General features: G+C 44.5%; 1 protein-coding gene across 1 annotated transcript in view; it reads left to right on the forward strand.

The window, feature by feature from the left end:
* The window catches only part of LOC119396442 (QRFP-like peptide receptor), a 281,905-nt gene that overhangs the window by 226,248 nt on the left and 43,312 nt on the right, over positions 1–12,345 (forward strand). The window contains exon 3 of the mRNA XM_037663661.2: positions 11,207–11,394. Coding sequence (XP_037519589.1) covers positions 11,207–11,394 — 188 coding nt within the window. The remainder of the gene's footprint in view (positions 1–11,206; positions 11,395–12,345) is intronic.

A 12,345-nucleotide genomic window follows, 5' to 3' on the forward strand; every position in this document is an offset into this window, starting at 1 on the left:
CCAATAAATATATAAAAGAAATATTCGCTTGTGGCGAACAAAAAAAAATTTTTTTGAACTGCTACTCATCTCATACCAGCGCGCCACGAGCGCATGTCATGGAGAGCTTGCCTGCTTCATACCGGGGTGCTTTTTTCTTTTTCTCCCCGTACTCCTCTCATTTACGTTGCCTGGCAGTTTTGATGCTTCAAACTGATACAGATGATTCGCACCACGGCTACTAAGTGAGAACATCTGTAGCATCTTAATTTCTTTTTCCTTATTTGCACGCGATCTAAAAGCCATAAGGGTTCTTGTTGTGCATACGTACAATTATAACTCCCAGTGATAGCCGTATTCAAGTCACCTGTAAATCCAGGTACACCGAACAAAATACTAAATGGCTGGAACATTTCTTTTTCGGCTCTATGATCGTTTATGGCAGCATCATGCGGCGCTCACAACGAACCCTGTAATTTCAAGAACTTTATTTCTTTTTTTTTTTCGGAGCGGCACCACGCTGCCTTCACCCGCTACGTCATTGCTTGTTGTAGCCTCCGAAATACAGTCTTGAGCAATATGAAATAGAAAACTAAAATTACATTTTAGTGATCATAGCAGCTCCACGCAGTTGCAAGTGCAAAAGCTTGGAGGGCGCTCGAGCTTCGCCTTCAAAAGTAGAACGCGATGGCGTAATCGGGCACCGTTCGCATCGCCTCCTCAATCGCTAGCATGGCTTCGCTTCGCGGCGGACACCTAAACCGTGCCGCAGGGAAGAGAACGTCTGTGCGCGTAACATTGGCCATTTCAAACTATCTTAGAATGCCTACTGCAAGTACAGTTGCGAAGTGCCCACTACGCCATAATTCTTCCTTTTTGCGAATTCGCGAAGCACCCACTACGCGTCTGTAAGGAAAGACGCGCGCCTGCGCAACTGCACACGTCGTTGATGCTGTTGCTTGTAATGATGATTAATTATGCCTGTGTGCTGTGTAATTGGTGGGCCTTTAAACTAACCACTCGTTGCGCAATTCACATGTTTTGACGCCTAGTGCGCGATTCTACGCTTCTGACGTCCCTCATAATCATATCGTGGTTTTGGGACGTTAAACCCGAGATACTATTAGTATTATTATTCTACGCTTCTGCCACGCACTATTACATGCGTTAAACACACTCCTCGCACTATACATGACATTCATATAGTGTTGTTTTTCCTAAACAATTTCGAGCACGGCCATGGCTCTGTGGTAGAAATCTGCTTGCCAAGCAGAAGTCCTGGGTTCGATTCACACCCGAACTGAAGATGTTTATTATTTCTTTATTTCCATCTGTCTAAAATTTTCGCTCGCGGAGAACGCGTATTTTTCGCTCACAAACAAAAGACGCCGACACCGTAATTTCCGCGAAACGAGCTCGTTAACGCTATCGCGTTAAAAGTGTTCATGACGTAAGATGCTCAAGCGGAAAGGTATCTCTGGAAGTTCAATACGTCACATTCATATCGGCACATTACAAGCAATCGTTGAACAAACGTGAATTCGGTGTTGCAGCTCATATTGGTCACGATAGTACAAGCATATTGCTGCCCATTTCAAAGTAACTGCCAGTGTTGCCCGACAGCTGAGTGACGTTCATGCGAAAAGCTCCAAACTACCGAACTCGCCGCAGAAGCGTGACTTCCAAATGCTATGGCAATGGTCGAATGTGTTCACCATATGGTGAGTGTGAAGCTGGTGGTAAAGGAGGCGGTCAAATAAAAACACGACGACAGCAACGTAACCGAACTGACGGGCGAATAGACGTAGCAAGCCCGGATTGGAACTCTTAACTGCTCTCGCAGTAGATAGGTTGGTTTGGTTGGTTTATGAAGTTTAACATCCCAAAGCGACTCTGGCTGTGAGAGACGCCGCAGGTGGAATGTTCCGGATAATTTCGATCACTTGAGGTTCTTTAGCGTGCATGCACTGACATATCGGCACATGTAGTACATGGCACTATAACATTTCGCCTCTATTGAAATGCAACTGCCGTAGCCGGGATCGAACGCGCGTCTTTCGGGTCAGAAGCCGAGCAGCGTATACCACTGCGCCATCGCGGCGGTATACAGTATACAAAAAGACCACGTGAAGATATTTGGAGATACAATTTAAAATTACAGTCCACGGACGGTAAAGAATTGGGTGATGTGAATAATTTTGGAAGTTTGCAGGCGTAACTAGGTATCAGCTAGCCAAGGACAGGAATGGCTGGAGGTTGCTTGGAGAGACGCTCGTCCTTGCAGTGCACGTAAAATGTTATGCGCATGGATTTAAAGATCAAAGTGTGGAGCTCAACGTTTCGAAATTGTGTGATGGGTTATGAGGAACGCTATATAAACTAGAAGGCTCTGATATAATTTTTGACCAACGGGGTTACTTGACCTACACCCCAGACACGGTAAAGGAGCGTTTTTAACCGCCGTGGTCAGTGTACGAACCCGCAACCTCGTTCTCAGCAGCGCACTGACAAGAACATACTGGGCTGCGGTTAAGTCGCATTTTGTGGGGATAGACAAGGACATTTGCCTGCCAAATGTAATGGTGATAACAGGTATGCAGTGTGACAGGCGATACCGTACACGCACATAATAAAACTCGACGCGTTTAAACGAGTCTGTCGTCACCCATCTCAAAACATGTACTCTGCTCCACAGTGAGTCCTTTGTCACTTATACGCAAATAAGTGCACAGACAAAAATACTACAGGCGCACTCCACCCACTATGTTTACTTGTTCAACGCAGCGTTTCGGTTCCGTGTCATTCTTCTTAGTGATGTCCATCCGACGAACCGAGTAATTGGGACGCTAGTGAACGTGAACCCACCGCTAACATTTTTAGATCTGTTTTAGAGTTGAGGCATCCAATGAGTTCACCTATTTTTTGACGCATAAAAAGCATTATTCTATGAAACAAATAAAACCGCCGAAAAAGGCCAGAAGGCCGCGGATAAGGAAATAACGCTTAAAAATTATCAGACGTAAAAATTAAACGTGTCATTCAGTTTTGTAGTCACGTTCTACATTGCATTTAAAAGAATAAAAAAATGTCTCGAAGCCAATTATGTTCAGAACCTAAGCGTGCAAGACGGCCGTATTATGAGCAGCTATCCTTAAAGGAGCCATGACACGGTCACCCAACAAATTGCGTTTTTCAGCGAAGAATAGTGGTAGAGGGTCTGTCGTGCCTGTACAAGAATATTTCGGTACAAAATGAGCCCTTCAAGTCGCCGGTCATAAACCTCGCCCACCGCCGGCGACCACCATTTTGCCATGGGGAGTGGAGCCGTCGTCTTCTACCAAATTTGCAGCCGCTGCAAAACGTTCAATTTCAATGATAAGCTGAAGAAAGTTGAAATAGCTCGATTGCACCCACAGCTGACCACGAAATAAAATCGTTAGCCGAAATTTTATTTATTTATTTATTTATTTATTTATTTATTTATTTATTTATTTATTTATTTATTTATTTGATTTGCATACACAAATACACAAGGCCACAGAGGAAAGAGGGAGACAGCAGGCTGACAACTGCCACCTAGATGGGCGCAACGCCTGTCTGCCCTTTCGGGAGGAGGGAAGAGATAGAGAAAAGAATGATAGGAGGAGAGAAAGGGGAAAGAAGATAGAAAAGTAAAGAAAAAAATGGCGAAGACTCGGACAAAAATAAGTAAAAACACACAAAAAAAACGTCTATAAACGGGTGGCCAGGTCCGTTTGGTCCATAAAAGTCGGCAGAGCTCGATGGGCCTGGTCGCGTCGAGAAGCACACGCTCTCGGAAAGAGGATATCGTCAATGGTCGCACACTTAAATCCAAGGAATTTATAGTCCTTAATCAGAAAAGCCGGCTGCGCAACGATTACGGGATGGTGTAATATGAGATGCTCATGTGCTTCACAGGAGCCACAAGATGCACACAACGGACTGTCCACACGTCCTTCACGGTTTAAGCGCTCGCGCACCAACACAGAGCCAACTTTTAGCTTATATAAGAGCGCTCTTGAACGACGAGGCAGATGCTCGCGAAGCAAGCAGTTTGTTACATCATGGCTCGCGAGTGCGTCGTTGTTGCCCGACTCTCTACTGGGCCCACTCGCGTGTTTATAAAATTATTCAATTATAAATTAGGTGTTCGGCCAGACGCGCTAAAATTTCGCCGGCTTGTTTGGGGAACGCACAAGGATTAACCCACATAACAAAGATTATGATCGAAAATTGGGTGTCACGGCCCCTTTAAAAGTGCCACACGGCATCGTCGTCATGAGATATGAAAAATAATCAGTGATAGCCTAAGGCCGTCGGGCCAAACAGAGCGTTTCAAACTGTATACTTTATGACGGCGCTTAATTGAGAGGTGACGCCAACAGTGCTTCAGTAACATTGACCCCTTTTCCTCTTTCGAAATCATTGGGTTGCTCAATCTCGATGTCTGGATTTCCCTCAGGGTAAAATAAATCAACCCAACGAACAGCCTCCTAAGTGGACACCTTAAGACCCAGAAAAATAATCAGAATGTTAGCTACTACATCTATAATTATCTAGCTTCTCTGTTTCTGAGCAATACTTCGATCGAACAACGTGGTTTTAACTGCGTGGAATGATACGCCTATGTGCTCGAGGCTATTAAATGCGAAGCATCAGGCACTTTGACCGTTTCTATCTATCTATCTAGCTGCCTACGTCTTGACGCTCTCGTGGTTGCCTCCTTACCTTGGTACATGCCAAAATTGTCATAGGAGGACGTGAATGTATGAAGAACACGATTCGCAGGTCGTGACATGTATAACGTGACTTCCCTGTCTCGTATGTCATGAAATCCTTTTCACCAGTAACGTGCGGCACATACCTGCATATCGCGGCTTAAGGTGTGCAGGTGTGCGCCACAGGTGATTCTAAGTACATATCAACCGAGACTTTGAAAATCGTAGCCCGATAGTGTGGAGGAGGTCTAGGCGCAAAAAAATGTGGTGCCGCGGTCGGCGGTATTGTTGATGCGTTATATTTACCAATGGAAGCAATATATATATATATATATATATATATATATATATATATAATATATATATATATATATATATATATATATATACAGAAAGGCAGAGACGTCGGCCTGAGCTATAGTTTGCTCTGGCCTGCTACTCTACACTGGGGAAGGGGGACAGGGGAGCGAAAGAGTGATCAATGACGATGGTAAGGTAGGGAGATAAGAATATAGTTCGTGACGCTGGGGCAAATCTAAAGACGTGCATCAAGTCTAGTGGCTTGTAGGAAGGCTACGACTGCTACAACCGCCGTCCTGACTTCTTTCTACCACATTCTACCACAGAGCCAAGCCAGTGCTTCGAACTGTTGTGGAAAAATATCATATACAGGCGTCATGTCAGGACAGCGCCAATTAGGGTGGCAGTGTCGGCTACCTGCTTTTATATCAATGTAACAAACAAAACATATATGACTCCTCAAGCGATAGTCAAACATAGCGCCAATACGCTACGTACAATATCCAATTATTGCCCCGTAAATTGCACCTCCTATCGATGAAACTGAAGTCTGTGCTGTAACGTGAGTGCCGACGTTCTGCCGGACCATATTTATTTATTTATTTATTTATTTGATTTGCACACATTTTCTTGCTTATCCAGAATTTTCTGGTGAAATAAACTTTGACTTTGAGATACAAGCACAAGGACACCGAGAAGAGAGGGAGCGAGCAAGCTGGCAACTGCCACCAGAAAGGGCACAACGCCTGCCTGCTCTTTCGGGAGGAGGGAAGAGACAGAGGAAAGGAAGTTAGGAGGAGAAAAAGAGGAAACGAAATGGGAAAGTGAAGAAAAAAATTGACGAAGACTTGGACAAAAATAGGTAAACACACACACACGCACACGAGCTGCCTCTTACACGCCAGTGTTCTCGGCGTGCCTGTTAAGCACACGATCATGCGCACAACTACTCAATTTACACGTTGACGCCGAACCACCTCATAACGCTTGGCTCAAAGCGAAAAATCTGGCATAGGCTGCTACTGCCTGATTGCTTCGCATGAAATGGATTCCCACAATGCGTGGGATCTGCCGCTTTTTTTTTCTTGCTCATTGTCTCTGGCGTTTTTCGAGTAGCAAAAAACCCGTATCGATGTCCATAAACACGAAGTTCTGTACCGTCACACGATACTCCGACGCGATAGTCAAGCGAACCTTTTTTTTTTTTTTTTTTGCGTATCATCTTGCACTTTCGTGATAGTACCGCTGGAGGCTGCCATCTTGCGCAATGACTCACACTCGAATCGGGCTCGAGTGTGTAGCCACATTTGAACTACCTCGACAGGTGGTGAGCAGGCTACTCATACTGTTCTCTACAGAATTACGCAGTTAAACGGCAAAGCGGTGGCGGTGGCGGTGCCTGAACATCACCGGTTAGTTGTGCAAAATTTTCAGCGCGCACACAACAAAGACATAAGGGAAGAAGACATACCAGCGCTTGTATGCCTTTTTCCCTTAAATCTTTGTTGTGTGCGCGCTGTAAACTTTCCATAATGAATTCTTATCTAGACGCCCAGTCTTCGTTACTTCCACAGTATTATCGCGCGTTCAACAAATGCACATCTTCAAAAGCACAAATCTTCTAATAAACTTAACCTCTCTACGCCTGCTGTCTTGGCGTTTGTGGTTTGAGAAGTCTGTCTGGTCTCTGTTTTTGAGTTTAATATTGCGTTATATCCCCAGCAAAGGCATATACCGCACCGAAACCCGAAGACAGTGTCATCGCAAACTGCGCGCCACTACTGGAGACGAGCACAAAAAGCACTCACGTGGGTCACGTGACGGGGCGTCTTGCCGTCTCTGCCTTCTAGGCACGCATAATTGCTATGGTGCAAAACGCTGGGCAGAATGAATGCACTTGCATAGCATTTCGTTAGCCGTTTCCTGAAAAACTTCTTTTTGGCCAGACAAATCGCTGGGCAAAACTTCTTTGCAGACTAGTTGGTTCATACTTGTAAACTCGACTTACTGCGCAACCAGCAGGAAAGAAGAAGGGAGACAGGAAAGAGCGCAGTTTGCGCTCTTCCTGTCTGCGCTTCCTGTCTGCGCTCTTTAAGGCTTCAGGCCTGCTGGTTGCGCAGTAAGTCGAGTTTACAAATCGCTGGGTGCCGACTCACATCAGCCTAACGCAGGGCTTATAAAGTCGCCATTATACACTTCATATCGGCGGACCTGCGACACATCATAGGACAAAAATTAATGCCAGGGTAATGTTATCTTTTGCATCACATTGCACACGACAAAGCTACAGGTATGGCGCGCTCTATGCGCAACATTAGAACCATTCGTAGTGAAATGTGCCCACTTGAGGTCGCCATAGAGCACGTCTTTAAAAAACTTATCCCTCATTATATGACGTCAGATTGATGTACCCGTGTTTCTATTGTTGATTCCAGCGCTTCGTTAGGTTTAGCTGACAGTATAAGCTCTACAGCAATCACAAAATAAAATGTATGCGTTGTACGACAATCCCCCTGTTCTAGCCTCCGCCTAGCTGTTTTTTTTTTTTTAATTTCATCTGCGACGCTCAGTATCAAGTAAGTCCTTTCTAATGGTGTCGTGCAATAAATGTTGTTCCGTCGCATCTTTTTATTTCTGTAAAATGAGCACTATCACCCTTTCAGTGCCTCTGACTCGAACTATCAACAACAAATATGTTTGGTTTGTGCTTTGCGCGTCTGGGGCGCATTTCGTTACAACAGACATTTTTTTTTTTTCAGTACCAGACAGAATTGATTCTGCTGCTTGGAGATTTCAGAGACTAAAGTTCGGAGAGAAAAGTTGGGAAATGTTTACAACACTCCTCAGACTTGTTGAGACAACCTAAAAAAAAAGAAAGAAGCTGAGGGGATTTCGAGTTTCTTCATATCAAATTATTAATGAAGAGCTTGAACTGTACGACCTGGCATTTGTCAAAAATTTAACGCTAAAGCGAGACAGCGGTTTCGTTCGTATTATTCCATAAGCTTTTTTCCTAATGCAGCCTTTTCTTTTTTTAAGGCAATCCTGTAGGCCACAATTTTGAGAGTCGCTGCATTATTTTTGTTGTCTTTTCACACGGCCTGAAGCCTTAATGAGTTGCAGGAATCTGTTCCCAGATTTTGCAATAGATTTTAATAAAAGCTGTTGTAATCCCAGTACATTCAAAGGGCACGTAAAGTCGCTTAGTAGATAAAATATATATAAATTTTCCAAAGGTCCTTTATTCGTGCTATGCATGCAGTCTCATTTATGTTGACTCCCTTGCGCAGGGCAATTCAACAGTTGTTTTAAATCTGCAGTTATGCGATTTTTTTTAGCAGCCAGCTTATGGAGCGGCATTCAACACAGCTCAAACTACTTTGTATTTATGTTTCACAAGAATGTTTTTCCGTGGAGATCTATGCCCATTTATTCAGTAATTTCAATGTTGTTATATTTCTTATTTCAGTAGTCTTATATTTTTTTAAGTTATAAATTGTATCTTGCTTTCCGCTATTTCTCAGACGTACACGCTCACCCGCCGCGGTAGCATTTATAGTGATCCATTACCAGGTTGCCAGTTCATTCCCGACCACTGGCAGCCGCATTACCACGCTAAAAAATATATGCGAAAAACGCTCGTATACTTAGATTCAGCTGCACGTTAAAGAACTCCAGGTGCTCAGAATTAATTCGGATTCCCGTTTACGGCGTGCTTCATTATGACGTTGTTGTTCTGGTACATAAAGCCTCGGAATATTTTTTAACGAGAAGCGGAGTGGAGCACCGCTAATACGGGGACTGCCGGACGACACCGGGGTGCTTTCGAAAATGGGCGCTATTTAATTTGCCCGCCTGACAAGGGCATAAAGCGCCAGCCTCATTTATGAAACGAAGTGAGGCACATTTTCAGCTTATAGCACCACGCGAGTGTTTACGCGTCCTTTTCCCGGAGAATGATAACAGCGTCGTAATTTGAACCGAAATGCGTTCCACGTCGTATCCTCTTAAATTGACAACGATGCGGAATGCTGTTAGCCGGTAATGAAGCGTGGTCATGGTGTAACATTAAGTGGACGAGCACATGCGGGGATAGGCACCCCGCGCCGCACATGCCGGAGGAATGCGTGAAGCACGACGAACGACGTAATAGTGCTAAAGACGCGGTCCATCCTTTTGCCACGTATAAGTGTTGCGAGTATCCTGTTGACAGCGTGAGAGCCTTAAGTTCGTGACCTATTACTACAGCTACGACGACTACTTACTACTACTAGTAGTTGTAGTAATCTAGTCCTATATAGTGATTTTGGTCTAGTAACTCCACTAAAACAAATTCTAAGCTCTTACGTACCATAACCTCGACATGATTACGAGGCGAGGACTTCTGTTCGCCTGAACAGAAGTCCTCGGCCGTTTGCGCATTTGACTCTCGTCAAAATGTGACGGCCGCGAGCGATTCCGCGATCTCGAGCTTAGCAGAATAACGCCATTAGCCCTGAGAAGTTGTAGTGGCTCGCCCTAAAGCACTCGCCCCAGTGCTCGCCCCAGAATACCGCCGCAGATGTCGTTTTAGTTTTGCTTGTGTACTTGCTCACTCATCATGTTGTATAATTTCAAGATTTTTTTGCAATAATTTTGGTGCTTCATTTCACTACAAAAGCAAGTTGAGGTTAATTTGGGAAACTTATTATTGCTATCAGATTGTGTCTTCATGCAGCATTGTTGCAACGCTGCAGTCCCGCTGGTCCCGCAGTTAAGATATGCAACTCGTAAATTAATTTTCCTTGCAGTTCATTACCCCTGAGCAGCATCGACTTGTATGTGGACATGACGTGCGAGACCAGTAGTTGCTACATTGAGGCGAAGGAGCTTTAATTATTACGTGCGTCCAATCTTTGAGAGCGCCATCGAAACACTGCAGAACGACCATTTTGAATTCCTGGCGTTTGTCTGGCAAGCGAAAGCTATCAGCAGTGCTCCTTCGTAAAATAAACATTAACGTTTGTGACGCGGCGGTTTCTCGGATCAGCAGTTCACGCAAATCAGTGTACGACTACATAATCCCTGACGACTGTTGCGAAGAAATCTGCGCATATGATCCAAATATGCCAACATCTCAGCATTTCCGAAACCTTTGTGTGTGCAGTAGCGCAATTCGTCCAAATCACCTAGATTATTCAGAGAGGCAGACATAACTTGCCCGACAAACCAGAATGTATTTAGTGAATTGAAAATGCCCTACTTTCATTTGTAATACTTCGGGACACATGTTTTAACCTTGGAGTCTGTGCCATGTTCTAATGAAGTTAGAACCATTTCGCATGAAAATTTTCTTAGCACAGATTTCTTGGAGTATAGGCAGTGAAAACAACGAATGTCTTGCTGTCCTGCGTCAGCCTTTTCAGTTTTTTTTTTTTCGTTCGGACGTGAGTTTGCCCATCCTAAGCTATTTGTCCGAACTTTTCATGACTTTGTTAACTCTCGCTAAAAAGAAAACTTCCACTTTCTGCCTTGGGAGATTTGCATCATAAAATTGAGGAGTAATCGCCACCGCATCGCGAAAGAGGGCGTAGACGGCAGGCGCCGTAATGGTAGAATTCCCTACTACTTACTATTAGTACTATAACTACTGCTACTACTGCAAGTGCTGCTGCTGCCACATTTAATATTTCTACTACTAATAGTATTACGACTATTACTACTGCCCCTACTACACTGGCACCGCTGATACTGCTATTAGTACTGCTACTATAGTGCCACTACTGTTACAGTTATAACTATACGTTTAGTACTGCTACTATGACTACTGCAACCACCACTACTATTACAACTGCGACTACCATACTGCCAATACTACTACTACTGTTATTAGTACTACTACTACAATCACTGCTGCTGCTACTACTACTACTACTACTACTAACATTATTATACTTGTACTACCGCTAGAGCTATTAGCGCTACTACAACTGTTCCTACATACCACTAACAATACATTGTTGTCGTTATTGTTTTTGCTGTTATTGTATAAAAGCAGCAGTGACACTAACAATAAGTCCGACAACCACTTCTACAGTGACACCACAGTAAATATCGCAAGTACTACACGCACATGAAGGAAACACAGCAACAGATTGAGATAAAACGTACGTGCGTGTTTACAATCTACGTGTCTCTGATGTTCGCAGTGACGGCCGTGACGTGCAGCGTCCTAACGCTGTCCGCGATCTCGTGCGACCGGTTCACGGCCATCCTGTACCCGTTCCGCGCACGCATCACAAAGCAGCGCACGGGTGGGGTGCTGGCCGCTGTGTGGCTCCTGTCGGCCACCGTCGCCTCGCCTCTCCTACTTTACACCACGCCCTACAACGTACAGGTGACTTTCTTTTCAGTATGTGCCTTCAAAGTTCACTGTTGCAGCCCCACAGCAAGCGCACTTCCATGAACGTTCACTCTCAAGCTCGCTCTGCGGGGTAGGAGAAAATCAGGGATGTGTGCCGGTAGTGACAAACAAAGAGGGTGAGCAGGAGTGATGGCTAATTACGTTGAGTACCTACGGACGCAGTTAATGGGTGAAGTTACCCGTTACCCCTGACACCCAGAGAAATGCTCCGGGAAAGGTTACGGCATAAAATGTTGCTCATAAGTGCTGGAGAGTGGTTACGTCCTTACAAAAGGTCGTTTTACGCATCGTGCTGCCGACGCTCCACTGCAACTCTCTATTCTCGTTAAGCATGCACGGTGTTCACGACATTTGCCTAACGCAACACTGCTGCCACCCACAGACTGTACAAAAATCTTTCATTTGAGGCGTAAATGTCATAGAGATAAAAGTTTTCACGATTTTTTGAACAGCTAAGCTGTTTAAGCTGTCGTTAACTTGTGCTCCGCCGTAAAAAAAAAAAAAAAAAAACTATCATCATCATGAGCTAGGCTCGGCACTTGGACTAAACAAAAAACAACAACAGAATGCGAGAGAATTGGCTCGCAATGAGTGCAGTTTTCGCCAGTCGCCTGCAGTAAGCAACCGTGCTAGACTTATCATGGCGCTCTGCGCTCTCATGAGAGAGACCTTACAATGCGACAAAACTTTCACGAGTACGACTATTCATCCGCAGCTGCGTGGAAACAGAACAGAAACTACCGATCATGTTTTGCTAACATGTTGAACTGTTCATCTAGAGGCAAATTAGCACGCATTTACCATGTCGAAAGCCATCGCGTAATGACAAGCAAACCTGCGGTGCGAAATAGGAGCCGGGTGAAGTCGTAGAGTATACTGAAAGGACCCTACCTATAGGGTGAAAGAAGGCTCAGTATTTTTTTG

The sequence above is a fragment of the Rhipicephalus sanguineus genome, chromosome 1 (assembly GCF_013339695.2).
Source record: "Rhipicephalus sanguineus isolate Rsan-2018 chromosome 1, BIME_Rsan_1.4, whole genome shotgun sequence".
Taxonomy (NCBI): Eukaryota; Metazoa; Arthropoda; class Arachnida; order Ixodida; family Ixodidae; genus Rhipicephalus; species Rhipicephalus sanguineus.